Raw genomic sequence first — 18,086 nt, forward strand, 5'->3', positions numbered from 1 at the left:
ACCCGTGCCGTGCCGGTGGAAACAAGTCAGAAAGTCTCCAAAGATGCCTAAATGGCCATGAAGTGCTAAAAAATGGCCACAAGAGGGCCCTCACACATTGAGGACTGACAGAAGCCCTCACTGTCTGTGAGTGTGTGAGGGTGGATTTAGGGTCAGAGAGTGGATGTGAGGCTGTGGTGGTTACAGTAGTTCCGTGACGTGCTTGGGAAATCGCTAATTCTCACACACTGGACCTTTAATTCTAAACATAGGATTTATTTTTTGGATGGACAAAAAAATGGACAAAGATGACCACCTGTAAAAAAAAAGTCATTAGTTTTTGGCTTACCCAGGTCTGGCTTTTGCTCATTTGACGCGCTAATTTTCCGTGACATCTTGGCTGCAACAGAAACAAATACCCCCGTTTTATGAGGAGAGAATAAAGGCTAAAATGTAATTTATTTAAGAATTAAATTAAGAAGCAAAACTGCGACGGTGTGATTCATATTTAAAAGGAGCGGTGATCACTGCTCAGAAGATACATACAGTGTACATCTGACTGTACACAGACTGTGCAACATTCAGATTCTAACTAGATCTATCGAAGTGTTTAACTTTGCTGCTTGTTACCAGGAGGCAGTCTCCAGAGTAACGGTCCAAAAGTTTGCCTGTTGCAGTTTAAAACCACCCTCAGTGAAAACCTGAGAATACAAATGAGGCTGAGAAGCGTCACAGATAACCTACGGTATAACCTAATCATGTCAAACAAAGCATTTGGCAGTCAAGGAATAAAGTCATTATAATTCAGTCAACATAATTATGCACAGAGAGTGGGAAGAAGGTGGGGGAAAATCAGTGGCATTAGCCAAACAGTTAACAATGAAGTGAAGCCCTGGGAATCAGAATCAAACACAGCACGTGTCTACGATCAAGGAGGAAAAAAAAAAATCACGTATACACTGCATTCATATTTTGTTAGACATTAGTGCAATAAAGAGAGCCGATTATAATAAGAAGTACCATCAGCCAATTTTATCAAACTAATGTCCGTGTACAGTTGTGTTGAAACAACAGCAGACGATGTCAAGACTCTGCATAGAAAATCTGTATATTAACAGTCATGCACTTCTGATTTCATACATCAACAATAAAACCCCCAAACCATGTGATTAGTAAAAAAAAATAAAAAAATAAAAGCACTTCTTTGTTTCATTGGCATAGATTTTCAGATTTGCATAGGATTAAGGCACAGTGTGGTTAGAACGCCGTCATTCAGAGAGAAAGAGGGGGGAAAAAGTGAGTGATGAGAAGAATAACAGTCAGGTGATACAGTACCAAAGTCACTGGCAACCGTCTTGGAAAAGCGTCTGCCTTTCAACTTCACTGGAAATAAGGTTCAAAAAGACATCGTCAGGTTCACTGCGTTAAAGCGCAAACGCGGCAAATGAGGGGTGGACATGCAGCTCTGGACAGTACAGTACCCTTCTCAATGAACTTCTGCTTTCGCTCTTCATCTGAATTGCACGGAGAGGTAGATCCTGAGTGGCAAACGGCAGTCGTTCAAAAAAGGGGGATTGTGAAATAAGACAAGGATCAGCTTCACATCATCGTCGTCATATACTGATGCTCACCTGAAGTAGGTGATTTGCAGCGATCCTCCGAGGCGTTCGATCCATCAACGGAATCACAAAGTGCTGTGGGAGTCACACAGGTTTCGGTTAGACATTACAGAATAAATCCTAGTCTTGGATTATAAACCCTCATTAAAGATAAATCAATTACTACAGTGCAGCATCAGTGGCGGTTGCTGGTCTTTGAAACAGGGGAAGCTCATTTTATGGCCCACTTATGGCCCTTTTCCACTATGGTCCCAGCTCGCCTCGACTCGCGACGGCACGGATTGGTTTTCCACCACAGACATAGTATCTAAACACTAAATGCACCAGACTCCTTCGTTAAATACTGAGATTTTAGACATTTCCCTGGTAATTGTTGGAGATTAACCCACGTTTTTAGGATTGTTAAGTCTTTTTAACTGATCTAGAGTACAGCTTGATTCTTGTGTCGGACGTCTCTTCCTGTGACTGCACTCGCCAGAGCAGGTACTAAGCAGGTACCTGGTACCAGGTACTATGCTAGTAGAAACTCAACTTAACCGTGCCGTGCCGGAACGCGACATTATTTATACAGAAATTCTGCAAACGAACAACGAGAGCAAGGGAATGCAATAATTATGTAAATCTGAGATGCTATAATATAATAATAATAATAATAGTGTTTTCATTTACAGTTTATATGCACAAACGACCAGCTATTTACAGTATCTACAGACTTCCACTGACATGACTGAGGCAGAAAAGGCTCTGCTGTCAAAAACTGGTTCCACCTTTCAGACAGTTCCTCCAATCATCATGCAGAAGCCCAGACTACGCGTCCGTCCACGCCCACATCCACTGTCGTGGAAGCTGAGCTTCCCTGAAAGTGACGTTTTTGCCACATTATTCGATCTCATCGCAGTAAAAATCCTATACCGTGTCGTCCGATATGGAACAGTGGAAGCTGAGCTTCAAGGGGTTTTAATGCAAATGATTCTGAGCGGAACTAGTGACACATTCTAATCGCGTTCTCGCGCACGTTTAGTATTGAAATGTAAATACAACACAGAACGTAATTCGACGACATTTTAGAGGGAGCTGAGCATCCCTTGCTGTCTTCGAGCAATCGCCACTGTGCGGCACATAATTAAGGATCAGCTATTTAAACAAAGACGGGTACAGCTACCTATACAGTGTGTTAAAGAAGCCCCACCTAAGCTCATACAACTAGTACACATCTGTTGACTCAAGGTGTCACCGTTTGTCTAGTCAAACCGGAGGCAGGGTTAAGAGAAGACACTACTTGATTTTGTTACAGAGCCCTCAAGACCTAGAATCTCTACACAGCTCACTGTTGGTGTTTAAAAAAGCAAATAAAGAGCTTTATGGATCTGGGTGGTGCACATTAGGATTGAGGAACTTAACTACGAGGAAAAGGAAAGGGTTTAGTGGATAAAACGGGTTCTAGGAAGGAGTAAATTCAGCATTTCAAACGTGACTTACTCAAGTGAGGAGAGTGTAGTTTTATCACAGACTTAGTATAAAGGTTAGAAAGTCTGGACATGTAAGACAGCACTTTTGGATCGTCTTGACATCCAATCACAAAGAGAGATGACAGTGAGCAGAACAGAAATATGAGCAGAAATGGTGGATTTGTTGACTTAAAGATCATTCATACAGTTTGTACAAATGCTTTTCATTAGGGATGGGTCTTTTTTTCTGTCTTCTAATATCACAACCTTGAGAATCTACCGATACTGACATCTAATACAGTTGTTTTACTTCTACTAGCACCGAGCCATAAAACAGCCATTTAAAAAAAAACCACAATTCTTTGCCTGTCCAACAAATACTCTCCTATGTTTTGCTCCTATCCACTGATGTTGGCTGATATCTGCTCATCCTTTCGTTTCACAAGCCTTGAGTCTAAGAATTAACGTAAACAGTGATTGACAAGATGGCGATTATGGCAGAAAAAGTCCAGGCAAACACAAGCAAGAAAACAAGGCTCAAGCACAGTTTTATCACTGAAGCAAATCAAAAGGTAATTTTATGGCAGCAGAGCAGCAGCGATGCAGCATTCACTCCGACTGCACCGCTCTCTCACAAGTGTGCTCTACCGCCGTGTCTTCGCATGCGCCAAGTGAACAGATGGACAATCTGTCAGCGTTGCCCCCTGTTGAGGGAGAGGAGCTACAGCAGGGGGTGATGGTCATGGCGCGAAGTAACGGTGTCTGCCAAGTGTCAGCCCTGCCTCTCTAACCCACGTCTAACGACCAAGACAGTGTTGAGTAACACAATGAAGTACAGGCTTAGATTCATTGATTTCCAAGTAGATTAATGCGAGTTAAGGTCGGCCAGTTCGAGGATTTAGCGGTGAGAGTGGACGGTGGAATGAGTGCAGCTCACCTCCAGAGGGCTGTCGTGTTTTGCGCGGGGAGCACGGCTGCCTCTGGTAAGGCTCCGACGGGCTGTACAGCTCTAATGTGCCCATGTTGAGGAGCAGCGTTTTCTGGAGGTAGTCCACCACAGCCAGACCGTTACTGTTTCCAAACACCACACTGAAACACACGCAGGGGGGTTGAGGGGCACAGAGGAATTTAGGACTCAGAGGCTGTTCTTGCTTCTTAAACAGTGCTTCTACGACATATGAATGATTGAATCATTTAATGGTTGCTTATTTTTGTGTCATCAACAAAACCGTGCAACCCACAACCTTGTACTTACAAAAACATCCCAACATGTTGTCCTAAATAGGACAACACAACACGAAATAAACATCATTCTCTGTATTGCAATTAGGGCCACAACTAACGATTCTTTTCATAATCGCGTAATCCGTCGATTAACTTCTCGAGGAATCGAGTAATCGCTTGGTCCATAAAATGTCCTAAAATGTGGATCAGTGTCTTGTTTTGTCCAAAAACCAAAAATAATACAAAGAAACCAGAAAATATTCACATTTAAGAAGCTAAAAAAAATTTGAAAACGTGTTTTAATTCCTTAAAAACACTCAAATCAATCAAAATAGACGATTGATTTAGTAATCCATTAATAATCGAGTAATTGTTTCAGCCCTAATTGCAATTTGCTTTGCAATAATTGCCTCTTTTTTTTTTTTTTTATTCAAGCTTCAGTTGAATATTTACTGAATAAATCTATTATTTATTTATTTTTTTAATTGGCACAAAGAACAGAGAACTAATAATAATTATGAACAATTAAATTAGCCATTTGAAAAAGAATCATGTTCAGCTCTAGTGCACAGTATAAACGCTTTGTTACCGCAGTCTGTGAGACAGGAGGATGCAATAAAAGTGTCTAAATACACCGCGTCGTTGCTTCTGGACGGGCAAATACAGTGTAACCACCGCTGTCAGTTGTTTAGTGACGTGACCTTATGTCAAAATATCAAGCGTGCTGTTCTGTAGATACTCACAGGCCATAGGAGGAGTTGATAGCCAGGCTGGTGATCTGCTGCGGCGGCTCCCCGCTCACCCACACCAGCTGGATCACCAGCTCCACCTGGTAGCCTGGAGACTGCTTCAGCGGGGAGCTCCGCACCCTACATCAAACACACAGCAGGGTTAGACAGCAGGAGATGGTTTACAGTGGAATATATTACCAGGCCGTTGGGTGAGCCACACGGACGATATCATCATTTTTTGTTACTATTGTTATTCCCTCTTCCACCATTTAACTGTCAAACTGTCTTTACATCATTTTTAATATTTTTCTCGCAAAGAGGAACATTTCCCCCTGGTGTACTGATGTGGAAGGATTGAGGATTTGATTTAATGGATGACTACATCTCTGTTTGTGTCAGTTTTTAGTGACAGCTTGCCTTACAACGACATAAAACGAGTTAATATCATAGTTCATACTGCAGGCAGGGTATATTGTCCCGGGGTCCATCAGAGGAGTTGCTGCCTGTGGAGAGCAGAGTGGGAGGCTCAACCTCCTGAGGGCTGGAGGAAGCGCCTGGCACCGGTAAGGTGGGAGTCTGTTCCCCACCTGGATCGGGAGAGTCCACGTCGCCAAAGTCACACTGCATCCGCACCTCCAGGAGCTGAACACAAGATAAGACATCATTTATCACAATTTTTACACCAACCCAATTAAAAAGCTCCACTACTCCTCTCAAAAACGTCTCAACCAGAGAAGTAAAAAGGTCTGAGAGGTTGTTGGAGACAGACGTGACAGTGTCTCAAAAGAGGGAGCTTGACCCTCTACTCTGACTCTCTCATAAACATCATTGCTGGACATTTACATAAATAAAGCAACGTCGCCTGTTATTGTCGCCTTGTGGACTCCTCTCATCATGCGATCATTCGCCACCGCTGCTCTAGGGCAGACGCACACTCGCGTTCAACCTCTGCCTGTTGCTGAAACGCGAAAGATGAACCACAGCTGTCGAGGATCATATCGTACCCACCTGGACAACTTCGCTGGTGACTTCTTGCTTGCTGAATCTGTACACGATGACGTGGGCAGACACTCCGGCCACACAGAGCATCCGGCTCTCGGGGCACCACGACAAGGTCTGGATGGCGAACGGATCCTCTTCGACGATATCTGCGCCCGACTTCTCCTCTTTACCACGAGCCCGCTCAAACACCTTGGCAGTCTTCAGCTTGTACAGCACTTGCAGCATCACTTTGAGAAGAGCAAAACAAAAAAAGGAAGATATGACGAAATGCCAGCACAATATAATTCTTGGACTCTTTATATATATTGGAATTTTTATTCTCTTTATTTCCAAGACTATAATCTAGAATATCCTCAATGTTCAAGACAAAAGGACTCAGTCATCTAAGATCTCTATGAATCTGGCAATGTGTAGCAGCACTGATAACACTTCACTTTATAATTTTCTCTCAACTTAATCTAATGATTTGGTGCACAAAACTGTACATTTTAGTCAACTACTCACTTGCAGAGGCATCCCAAAACTTAATTGACCCATCGGCATGCCTGTTTTAGAGGAAAACATTGACAAAGGACAAAGGTTACTGTGTGAACAGAATTCAAAGTTACATTATAATCATTTATTCATTGATTAATGCCGAACCCTGTGATGATGATCTCCGGGTAACTCTGTGTGCCTTGGCCCCAGTTTCCTCCGCTAATCGGCCATTCCTTTAACAGTAAGAAAAACCTTGTTACGTTATCATTGCAGGCAGACAAAATTAAATGAAAGTACACATTGCGGGAAACGATAACTCACCTTCTTGCTGTACCCTTGCCTCTTTTGTCGGCTGCCGACGGAGTAAAGTGCAGGAATAAGTTCAGCAGGACAGTCGGCAAAGTACTCGCAGCAGGTCACTGGTGACTCGTGGACAGTCAGAGGATATGGATTCTCAAATATCGGGTATCTGTAAGGAAACAGTTTCACAACAATTTAGATTTAAGAGTGCATTTTCATAAGATTTAGGGAAAAAGCATAATGGTTCACTGAAATGTAAATTTTACTTGACTAACATTAGTTAAAAAAAATATAAATCAATGAATGAAGAATGGTTAATACATGTTAATAATTAGTCACCAAAAATACCTACCCAATCTGTCCAAGGTCTATTACAACTAAATCCTTCTCGAGCAGGACAACAACGGCGTAAGGCTCCTGAAAATCTGTCAAACAAAGCAGCAAAATGTATAAATACATGAAAATGATGATGTCATTTCTTTAGGCTACGAACATAACCGGTGCAGGGCAGAATATCACAGCTTACCGTTTGGGTATGGAGTTTCACACAACGTCAGGAAGTCCACTATGGGGTAGTCCATCTCCAGGACGGCAGTGCTCTTTCCGTGCATCACAGTCAGACATGCTCTCCTCCCCACTGTGTCGTAGGACAGACCTCCAGACAGAACCATGAATGGGTCCCTGACAATCGCCAGAACACAAACAAAAACACCGTCATTGTTTGTTCCAATACGTTTCAGTTAGCCCGTGAAGGTGAGAAGTCTAATCAAGTAAAAAAAAAAAAAAAGGAGGTAAGCGGGACGTGAAAATGTTACTATTGAGCTTTATCCGGAAATGATTTGACCCCATTTCACGACCATGGGAGAAGCCTACTTTTTAAATCACAATTGCAACTATATTAATCCCTGTCCTCTAATACCTGAGAAAAAAAATGTAAGATAATTAGATCCGTCTCAATAAAACTGTAAATCGTTATTGGAAAGTTTCTTAATGTGTGACCTTGACACAACAAAGTTAGTACAGCTGACGATAACTGTGTTAAAATATCCAGTGTGTAACATTTCGAAGGGTTTATTAGCAGAAATTGAATATACTAACCATGAGAATGTTTGTATAAGTGTATACGTTAAGTTTTCATAGCCTTAGAATAAACCTTTTATACATACATATTTTCCATTTAGCTTTGTATTACTAGAATAGGGGTAGAATTTTTGAAAAATTGTTCTTCGCCTGATTTTTTTTTTTGTTACATGCCCACCAGTGACACTTGTTCCGAGCCTTGGTCTGAGGCTTAAAACTGCAACGGTAATTCTGTAATTCTGGGTCGGAACCTCATTCCCAGAATGTAAACAGTGTCCGCCATCTTTGCTAACAGTTATGCTAGCAGGACCAAGTGTCACTGGTGGGCGCGTAACAAAGAAAAGAATGAAGATATTTCTCAACTCAGGGGAAACTGAGGTTGGGAAGCACAATTTTTCAAAAATACTACCCCTATTGTACTAGAATAGGGGTATAGGGCTTGAAACTGCAACCCTAATTCGGCACTTTTTAGACCCACTAGTAGGGGGACGGGACCTCATTCCCAGAATGTAAACAGTGTCCGCCATCTTTGCTAACAACAACCAAGTGTCACTGGTGGTCATATAACAAAGAAAAGAATGAAGATATTTCTCAACTCAGGGGAAACTGAGGTTGGGAAGCACACATTTTTCAAAAATACTACCCCTATTCTAGTAATACAAAGCTAAATGCAAATATTACTTTAAGGTTTTGAGCCAGAATGGACTCATGTTTCGCATTTTGAAGCTAGTACTTACTACACAAACATCGCGAACGGCTCCACTCACATAAACCCGACACATAAACCAAGAAAGAGGGCAGAGGAAAAGCCAGAGAGTGGACAGAGTTGTGATAAAAAGTGTCAACACCCATTCTGGTATGTGAAGGCCACAATAGATCCCTGATAAAGAAAAAACCTGTTTGTTGCAATCTGCAGTCTCACCATTAGACGTCACTAAGTCTCACTAATTCTCAGACAGCAGAACGTCCGACCGATTCATTTCACCGATCTCAAAATGAAAATAGTTTTTTAAACGACGACAACAAAACAAAGCACTTAAAATAATGACACGTGAAGAAGAATCCATTTTAACACACATGGAGAGGACACTGGCAACAACTGGTCTGACCTGCTACATTATACACTATATGCTTTTGTGACAGAATAACAGGAAAGGCCAGTTTCAGTGCAGGATATGGATTCAAAGAAGAGACAGTTAAGAGACAGGATGGGTGGAGTCCGACACACTTACCCAGCCCTCGTGGTTTTGTACTCCACCTTAAGGATCGGTTTACATGGTTCTGGCTTTTTTCCATCCTTGGGCTGCTTACCTGGTGGAGGTCAAATATCAGAACCTTTCATTTCCACACTGCATACACATGCATCCCGTACATGTACACACGAAACATTGGTGGCTTCTCTTCAAAATGCTTGAATATTATGTGTCCGTATGAACACTGCACGACCATGTGTGTACACAATAACAGCTCTAACCATGTGGTGTGATGATCTGTCCAGGCTTGGCTGGGGCTCGTATATTCCATGTGGTCAGAGTGCCGTCTGAGTGGCTGCAAACAAACTGTTTACCCTCGTGGTGCCAGGCGACTGAGTGGATTGCCTGAAAGACACACAACAGCAGCAGCAGCAGCAGCACATAATTAGAGTGCGATACAAAAATGTACATAACAAGAGAAACCGTGTGTGGCGGATCAATGTGAAATAATGAGAAAAAGGTAGATTTTAAAAGCAGGTGACACATGTCTTATATAATAACTAGCTTGTTAAAAACACCAGGTATGAGGAAAAGTGAACAAATCTGAAGTAAACTGCATGTGTGCATGGATTAGTTTCACTCTCACTGAGTATCTATGGCAGCAGCAGCAAGACATTTGGTTTTACAGAAAAGGACTGTACAGTCTGTGTTAATAGTGAGGAATTAACATCTCTCAAATGCAAGAGGGATGTTTTTAATAATATAATATAACAGATTACAACAATTTGTAGTATCAAGGTTTGGCTATGAAAGAAATATGTGCCCAACCATGGAAAAAAATATTATGAAAGTGTGATTTATAAGATTACCAGCAATGTCTAACACATGTAAATGTGAAAATATTTGAAGATTAATGTTATTGTAGTGTTATTTGCTTTAAGCACTTCAGTGGACTGATGAGAATCAGAATTGACTTTATTGTATGTGTGGGATTAAGTCACTGTCCTTTGTTATGTTTTTATTGGATGAGTTCACAGGAAGACAAATGTCTTATATCAGCAGAGTTATGCTTCAGTGGTGCTAATGTGTGCTCATTTCCTCGCTTTGTCAAAATCATTCTCATCCTCTTGAAGCAAAATATTCAATATTATCTATTATTATTATTATTATTATTATCTACAAATCTGTTTTATTTTAATGTATTTGACCCACTGGAAAGGTGAGATATAGACCAGGTCCTGGGGCTAAAATCTCAAAGCTATTGACAGGAACCACTATGACTAAATATTAGAGCTTCTCTTCTCTCCCATGTGAAGTAAGTGATTGTGCATGTCAGAAACAATCGCGCTTAAACAACCATAGACAAACTTACTAGCCTCCTTGTAAGCACGGAGCGGAAGTGGAATAACGTCTTACCTCATCGTAAGTATAGCGGTAGTCAGCTTTTTTGGACTTCAGGTCCCACAGCACCACCACGCCGCACTCAAATCCAATCAGAAGCTGGAATAATAAGAAGAGAGGCAAAGCGCAGCTCAGTTGATTGCTGTGAAACCACACACTGCTCATATACCTGGAGCCCGGAGTTTACACGAGGTTCAGCACTTTCTTTACAGTTTCAGAGCACAGTATTTTCTTCAGTTATTCACTTTCTAATCATAGAGCGAAATGTCCAAAATGATCAAGCATAAAAAAACAACTATTACACGACTATTTATAGCCATAAAATCATATAGTCATTGTCTTCCAGTTCACCAAATTCAAGTGTGTATGTATTTTCACCATTTTCCTCACAGATTTTGATGGTAACCCTGGCGACACAGAGAAATGATGTAACAGGTGCAATCACACATTCGGGGCCTAATGAATCCATAATGAATCTCTAATAAAATCCCACGTAAACCGGTACGATTCTACAAAGCCGTAAAATGTTCTGCCATCCTTCTCCAGTAGCTGTATTGACATTGTGTCGCCTGCACTGGAGCAGTTACCCAGACGGACATGTGTAAATTCTGTGTTAGGTCACTCTACCTTTCCTTCGTCCATGGGGTTATCACTGATGTGTACGACAGGCCCCGGGTGTGTCTTGGTGGACCTGTGCAAGAAGAAATTTAAGAGCATTTGTTTGCCAACATGTCGTGTAACGTCATTTCTTTTAGAAAGGGAGGAAGATAGGGAGGCAATTTGGAAAGAAACAAAAAAAAATAATAACAGGAGCCAGAGTCTCTGGTTGTGCACAAAGATAATAAAGATGAAAATGTGCATCAGTGCGCCGCAGAAGGAGACATTACATACGAGAGCGAGAGACACACACAAACAGAGAGGCAGAGCAGGGTCACATGAGGGTCTATGAGAGATTACAGTACGTGGAGACAGCATCACCGTGGCAACCGAGCAAAGGGCCACGGAGGAAGTGAAGGTCTGGCCTAAAGAAAGTGTTGCTGCCTCTGAATGTGGTCTGGCTCCAGTGGCTTATGATCTCATTGCTGCTGATGAGTCGATACAGTCGAAGATGAACAGATGAATAAATGGCCGGGACAGATTGGAATATGAACTCCGGACTGTGATACAACATCTATATATATATAATGTATAATAACAATAATCATTTTATGTGTTCAGTATGCATCCTGTTCTGTTTCTTTTCCTTTAAAACAGCATTAAATATGTTTTTTACAAAATATGGTAAACCCCAGTTTACTCAATAATCAGCATAAGTATGTACGTGTGTGTGTGTGTGTGCTTTCCACTGCAGGGAAATGTGAAACAACTGTGCAGGGACAAAAAAAGTATGAGGCATTACGTTTGCTAAAAAAGATGCTTCTATCAGAGATCAGACAACTCTCCTGCTGAGATTATTATATTTTAAATTTCACACTGTAGCCACTGTAATCATTTTCACAGTCAGACGGCAGAATGTATTGCTCATCTTTATTGGTTTCATCCTCAGACATTTAACGGAGCTGATGGGATTTTAGCATGTTGGCACTTTCAACTTTGATTTGATCAGATTTCCATTTATCTGTGCCGATCAATCTATCAGATTTACAGTATGTTCCTCTTCCGGTTTTAGCTGCCATTGTCTCCATTATTATTTCACTGTAAGGTCCATCCGTCCGTCTCCTACTGCTTAATCCTCCTCATGAGGGTCGTGGGGGGGAGCTGTGCTAATCCCAGCTGACATAAGGCGAAAGTTCATCACAGGGCCACATAAAGACAAACAACCAATCACTCTCACCTATGGTCAATTTAGTGTCCAATTTGCCTAATCCCCAAATTTGGACCTCATTGGACTGTGGGAGGAAAGCAGAGAACCCCCGGAGAAAACCCATGCACACACGGGGAGAACATGGGGATCTGACCTCCCGCAGGAAATTCCTTGTGCTCCTTACAATGGGTGTTTACATGTGTGACACCGGGGAAAATCACAGGGGCAATCAAGTGGGCACTTCCCATCGCAGATGTTGCGTTAAATCGGGCAACTTCACACCTCCAGGAGTCTCAACGAGTAAGTTCTGGCACGGCACAATCACCACCTCCATACTGCCTTCACACACACACACACACACACACACTGATCGGAGCTACAGTATTCTCAACTCACAGGACGCACTGTATCTGCAAACACAGGTATCCACATTCCTTCTGGTTCTGTTGTGAGTTTTAAAATAAAAACCCACAAACTGCACAAAAACGATTTACAGCGAGAAAAGTGGCGGCGAGGGACAAATATGGACTCACAGTTCGATGGCTTTGTTCCACATGATGACGTAGCCTGAGAGAGTGAAGGACTCCACGTTGACGATATGGATGTTTCCTCTTTCCGTACCGATGTAAAGCCATTTGCTCTGGAAGGGCAGGTGGCAGTATGTGATTCTGCAAGGGTAGATGAGGATCCATCACTCGCTGGCTTTTCATTATCTCATGACTCACCGCTATCAAAGAGTCAACCATGTCCCTAATCACGCTGGCCCAACTGGAAGCAGTACCGAGTCACTAAGATTTAATTACAAAGGGCCGTGCTCTGTGTCATACTAATGAAGTCAGACTATATATAGAGCAGCGGGGAGGGAAGAGCAGAGTAAATAATGCTGCGTTATCTCAGCGACTAGGAGGAAACATTCAGTCAGGCGACACAGTCACAGAGTTAAAGGGAATACATGATGTTTTATTGTGATTGTTTGCATGCGCTCACAACGTCATGAATTCAAGCTCCGGTCAGTGACTTTGGTGATAACGTGACACTGAAGAAACAAAATAAAAACACAAACATCACCGATATGTTATCGGCATATGGTTTATGATGCAGATCGTTCGGATGAGTTTGGTGTTTACGGTCCTTTAAGCTGTGTTTTGGTCTCTACCTGTGTGATCTGGAGCAGGTTGGATAGTGGTATTTATTTGCCTATATATATGGAGATTTTATTTACAGTTTCCACTCGTTGTTTTCTTCCTTTAAAAGATAAACAAACCAACATATGCTTTTGCTCACCACCCCTGCTTTTTTTTTTGTGTGTTTTTGGTGTGTGACTGTAACTTTGTGTCTTAATTCCTTGAGAGAAGCTGCCACAGATTGCCAAATTCATTGATCACTGCATGTTATCATACAGTATGCATGCTGGTTGCAGATGAATGCATCATTTTCCAGGCTGGAAAACCAAACCAAAAAGCTAAAGGAATTGAAAAGCTCTGTGGAGCTCATGAAAAAAAATGCAGCTTTAAATGCTTAACTAGGGGAGTTAAGACACAATGAACCATGGTCAACTCCCTGTTGCAAGATCTAAGGGAATTGTGCTTCACAGTAAGAAGTAAAATCAGCAGAAAGTTTCAGCAAATTCCTTATCAAACACTTAAGAAACGCTGTTCTCTAAACTTGCACGACACCTTAAACTTAAGCAGCTAAAGATAACATCCCAAGGAAATGTTACGTTATAAGTAAAAGTTCACCTTTAATTCGGGATTTACATTTCCAGTTGGGTATGAAAGGGGAAAACCTAGTTACTGCAGAATAGCATGAGTCATTCTTTTTATGAAGTGATGGCAATAAAACAGCTAATAAACCTTGAGGTGTGTGTGTGTGTGTGTGGCCACAGCTCTGAGGGCTGTTCACACACAAAGAAAGAAAAGCCTTAAGAAGGAAACATTACAACATTACCTTTCCCTGTTAAACTTGAGAGAATGCAAGATGGCTGGGATTTTTTGCCTCAGGTTCCACAGGTGGATGCTGTCATCAGTTAAGGCACTCACCAGCGCCCCCTGTAGGGAAGGGCCAGAAGCGTAGTTTACCATGAGGAATGCACAAAGCATTTGGGTTGTGCTACACGACTGCAGAGACTAATAAGCACATAATTACTAGAAGCTATTATGGAGATATGTGTGTCACGACTTTCAAAGACAGAAGCAGGAGAATGGAAGGGAATAAATGAGTGAGGAGGAGGTGAAAAAAACAAACAAAGTAAAAGGACGGGCGGCGACGACAACAACAACAACAACAACAAACCTCGTTGATCAGGAACTGCAGCTGGATGACAGCAGCACCGCTCTCATGCTGACAGTAGCACTCCACGCCGGCACGGCCAAAGCTAAGAAGTGGCTCAGTCAAAGAAAAACTTGAATCCAACAATTTGGTTTTTTTTCATATCAAAAACACATATAAAAGGGTCCTTCTGCTCTTCATTTCTGCCAGTAAACCTTAGTTGGCAGGAACATGAAACAAATCGAACTGGTGTGGGGAGTTATAAATAAAATCTGCCTTATTTATTCACATGCGTCAGCCAGTGTGATGGCAGCATGATTAATTTAACTCTCACCTCTCTCCATCCCACTATGTTCAGGTCAGATTCCCGAGCCTGCTAAATCTGTCCATTCAAAAATAAACGCGCCGCCCATTCAGCCACGAGTAGACGTCGGGCCTCGGTCTGAACCGAAATGACACGAATGGCAAACGGAGGAGAGAGTGCCACGTGGGGGGGAAAAAGGGCTGACTGTGTCTCGTGAAATGCTCCAAGTAGTTTTCACCGACAACAAGGGGGTGAGGCAGTGTAATCAGGAAACGGTTGTCTATTTAAACTAGTCTGTAATCACTTTAAACACAGTTTGTGCGTAAAGAAACGCACACCAGCACAAAAGGAGGAAGCGGCACAAGATCTTATCAGCGAGAGGCCTTCTCTAGAGACACAGAGACACACACACACGCATTTTTTTTTATGCCTTAGAAATGTTCCAAACCCAGATCTGCACGTGTCCATTTTGAGCTGACAGAGCACAACGCTCGTATGTGTTAACAGGATTAACCAAGCTGTAATCAAACAATCCCTCAGTGCCTTAAACAAACTAGGGTGGAGTTGAGGAGGAGCACGTTTCAGGACACACACTCAACCGTGGGCATCACTTCTGCTGAAGGATGGACTTACAGTCGGGCGCCAGTCGAAAGCTGTCGGCTGCTGAACTCACTTTCACCCGTGACCTTTTCTGCCCGGCTTTAACTCCTGGGCCCCCGCGCGCTCTCCTGTACATTTGTCAGAATTATTATGGGATTTCACGTCTCCGCAGTGGAGGAGTCGGAGTCATTAAGTCTGTTGAAAAGCCTCATAAATAAAAACAGAGCAGAAGTCTGGAGATCGACGGCGCTGTTGTATGTAATATTCATATTTTTTTCTGACATTAAGCAGAATCACATTAACATTGTTCCGGCCCGTTTGTTCTCCTGCGAGCCGTGACTCATTAGTGTATGTAAATGTAAAAAAGGTGAGCGAGTGAACTGGTTCTGTTACGATGTAGGTTAATGGCACTGCCGAGACGAGCTACTTTCTAGGTTAGCAGGAAATTACCACACCGTACCTCAGAACTAGATTCTGGAACTGTGGCGGTTAAATAGAGCAACTCCACTTCACACACTTCACGAGAAAACACTTCTTTTTTTTGCTGCAAGCCACAGGTACAAAACCACACACGCGGTGACCTGCAGTCTGTCAACTTGTGATTTCCTCCGCTGTTTCCCGGATCGTGCGAGCAAAGGAAGCTGAGTCAACTGTGACTTTACGTGTAGTAAAACATCTTGTGGTGAGGGGAACGAAACATTCAACATGGAGGTTAGCATGTCGTCATCTGTTGGTCATATACATTTCAAAAGACGCACGACAAATTCTCTAATAAGATAATTTCTTTCAAGAGGTTAGTCCCTCGACTGCTAGTAAATCAATCAGATTGATCACTGGGACATTCACCTTCAAGCAAAAAGGTTTAAGGTTTAAGGTTTCACCCCTTAAATATGAACTTAAAGGAATACTTCACCAATAAGCATTTATCTTTGTATTACTAGCATAAGGGTAGTATTTTTGAAAAATTGTGCCAGCCAACCTCAGTTTTCCCTGAGTTGAGAAATATCTTCATTCTTTTCTTTGTTACGTGCCCACCAGTGACACTTGGTCCTGTTAGCATAACTGTTAGCAAAGATGGCGGACACTGTTTACATTAGAAATATCTTCATTCTTTTCTTTGTTACGTGCCCACCAGTGACACTTGGTCATGTTAGCGTAACTGTTAGCAAAGATGGCGGACACTGTTTACATTATGGGAATGAGCTCCCGTCCCCCCCTACGAGTGGGTCTAAAAAGTGCGGAATTAGCGTTGCAGTTTCAAGCCTCAGACCAAGTGTCACTGGTAAAATGCTGGTGTGTACACACAAACACACCCTCAGTCAGGTCTGATAGTATTGCCTCACAGTGCCTGTTTTCATATGTAGGATGCAGCAAGACTAAATATAAGACAGAACTATTATCATAATAATATTAAACAACAACAAAAATCACCAACAGTTAACCACTATGGTATTATTTTATTGTATTATATTTTTATAAATCTGTTCTCTGTTGCTGTTACTGATGGTTTTATTTTACAGGTCACTTTTAAACAAACCCTTCTTGTGGCTGAATTTTGTCTCGTGTCTTTTTTTAAACCACTGCTGCAAACCAAATGTATACAGACAATGAAGGTCTGAGCTGAACTGAAGGTACATACAGTTCATTTTTCAAGATTACTTGTTATTATGTTTATCTTTTAATAATTCTATTTTAGCTTATTAAACACCGTAGGGGGGGAAACGCTTTTGATTCCTCTGTACGTCGTGTGCAGAAAATGGCAATAAAGCTGACTTGACTTGTACATTGTGTGCGACAGGTGCGGTATACATGCACTTTACAACATACTGTCTCTCATCTTTCGGCACTGCCCGCTTTCCACTTTGTTTGTGAGCGTTTAAGACGTCACATAAATGCCCGACACTTCCCTTCGTTGGTTAACCAGGCTGGTTCACCACACCATTTCAACATCGGCAGAGTTTCAATTCAAGTCAGCTGATTACCATCAAGTCAGGAAGGAAGTCGTCTTAATCGAAGAAAAAAAAAGGAGAAAAAAATTTCCTCTGTAGACTCTCAAAAGCTTTCGGTCAAGAAGTGTGAAACAAGAGGATGTGCGTCTGTATCAGATGTTCAACTTCTGACTTGCAGCAACGCCAGCCACCTTCACAAGCAAACTGAAATTAAAAACTTTCCCTTAAAATACTGAGTTGCAACATTTAGAAATCAAAGAACGCACGGCAGAAAGAAGACCTCCACTATCTTAAAGTTCCAACGCATTCTGCGACGATTTTTAAATCAAGCCAGGGTGAGTTTGCTTTGTTAAGACCAAAAACTTGACGGCACACACGTTGGAAAGAGCAGCAGAGTGACTACAGTAACAGACTGATTAGAACACTGTAGTAGAGACAGATCTTGTAAAAGCAGACATTTATTGCTTGTAGACACCTCATTGAGCTTATGTCTACTGAGCTGTGGCAGCGTTTCCAAACTCCGGGGGCAATGAGGGGGATCGATGCAGCCTGTCTTTTGATAAATGGACCAATTGCCTGAATGACAGTAATCCCATCAGCTCTACCTTGCACATTAGGACATGGAAGCAGTGTGTGTGTTCTCTGGGAGTCGCCCTGTAAACACATCGCTCTCTTAATCTGTGGAGTGGATAAAGACGAGGACGGCG

At 42.1% G+C, this 18,086-nt stretch overlaps 1 protein-coding gene across 5 annotated transcripts in view; it reads right to left on the reverse strand.

Annotated features, from left to right (window-relative positions):
- stxbp5b (syntaxin binding protein 5b (tomosyn)) overlaps positions 1-18,086 on the reverse strand; it is a 30,703-nt gene that overhangs the window by 8,376 nt on the left and 4,241 nt on the right. For 2 of the 5 annotated variants that reach the window (XM_058615022.1, XM_058615023.1), the window contains exons 3-22: positions 14,551-14,632; positions 14,206-14,306; positions 12,792-12,926; positions 11,082-11,145; positions 10,470-10,553; positions 9,335-9,458; positions 9,093-9,171; positions 7,307-7,461; positions 7,133-7,205; positions 6,802-6,949; positions 6,646-6,713; positions 6,508-6,548; positions 6,010-6,230; positions 5,459-5,643; positions 5,014-5,139; positions 3,984-4,135; positions 1,611-1,673; positions 1,461-1,517; positions 1,315-1,362; positions 329-379 (exon numbers count right to left, since the gene is read on the reverse strand). In XM_058615022.1, coding sequence (XP_058471005.1) covers positions 329-379; positions 1,315-1,362; positions 1,461-1,517; positions 1,611-1,673; positions 3,984-4,135; positions 5,014-5,139; positions 5,459-5,643; positions 6,010-6,230; positions 6,508-6,548; positions 6,646-6,713; positions 6,802-6,949; positions 7,133-7,205; positions 7,307-7,461; positions 9,093-9,171; positions 9,335-9,458; positions 10,470-10,553; positions 11,082-11,145; positions 12,792-12,926; positions 14,206-14,306; positions 14,551-14,632 — 2,057 coding nt within the window. The remainder of the gene's footprint in view (positions 1-328; positions 380-1,314; positions 1,363-1,460; positions 1,518-1,610; positions 1,674-3,983; positions 4,136-5,013; positions 5,140-5,458; positions 5,644-6,009; positions 6,231-6,507; positions 6,549-6,645; positions 6,714-6,801; positions 6,950-7,132; positions 7,206-7,306; positions 7,462-9,092; positions 9,172-9,334; positions 9,459-10,469; positions 10,554-11,081; positions 11,146-12,791; positions 12,927-14,205; positions 14,307-14,550; positions 14,633-18,086) is intronic. The other 3 variants (XM_058615024.1, XM_058615025.1, XM_058615026.1) reach the window with 3 other exon arrangements.

This window comes from Solea solea, chromosome 18, assembly GCF_958295425.1.
Source record: "Solea solea chromosome 18, fSolSol10.1, whole genome shotgun sequence".
Lineage (NCBI taxonomy): Eukaryota > Metazoa > Chordata > Actinopteri > Pleuronectiformes > Soleidae > Solea > Solea solea.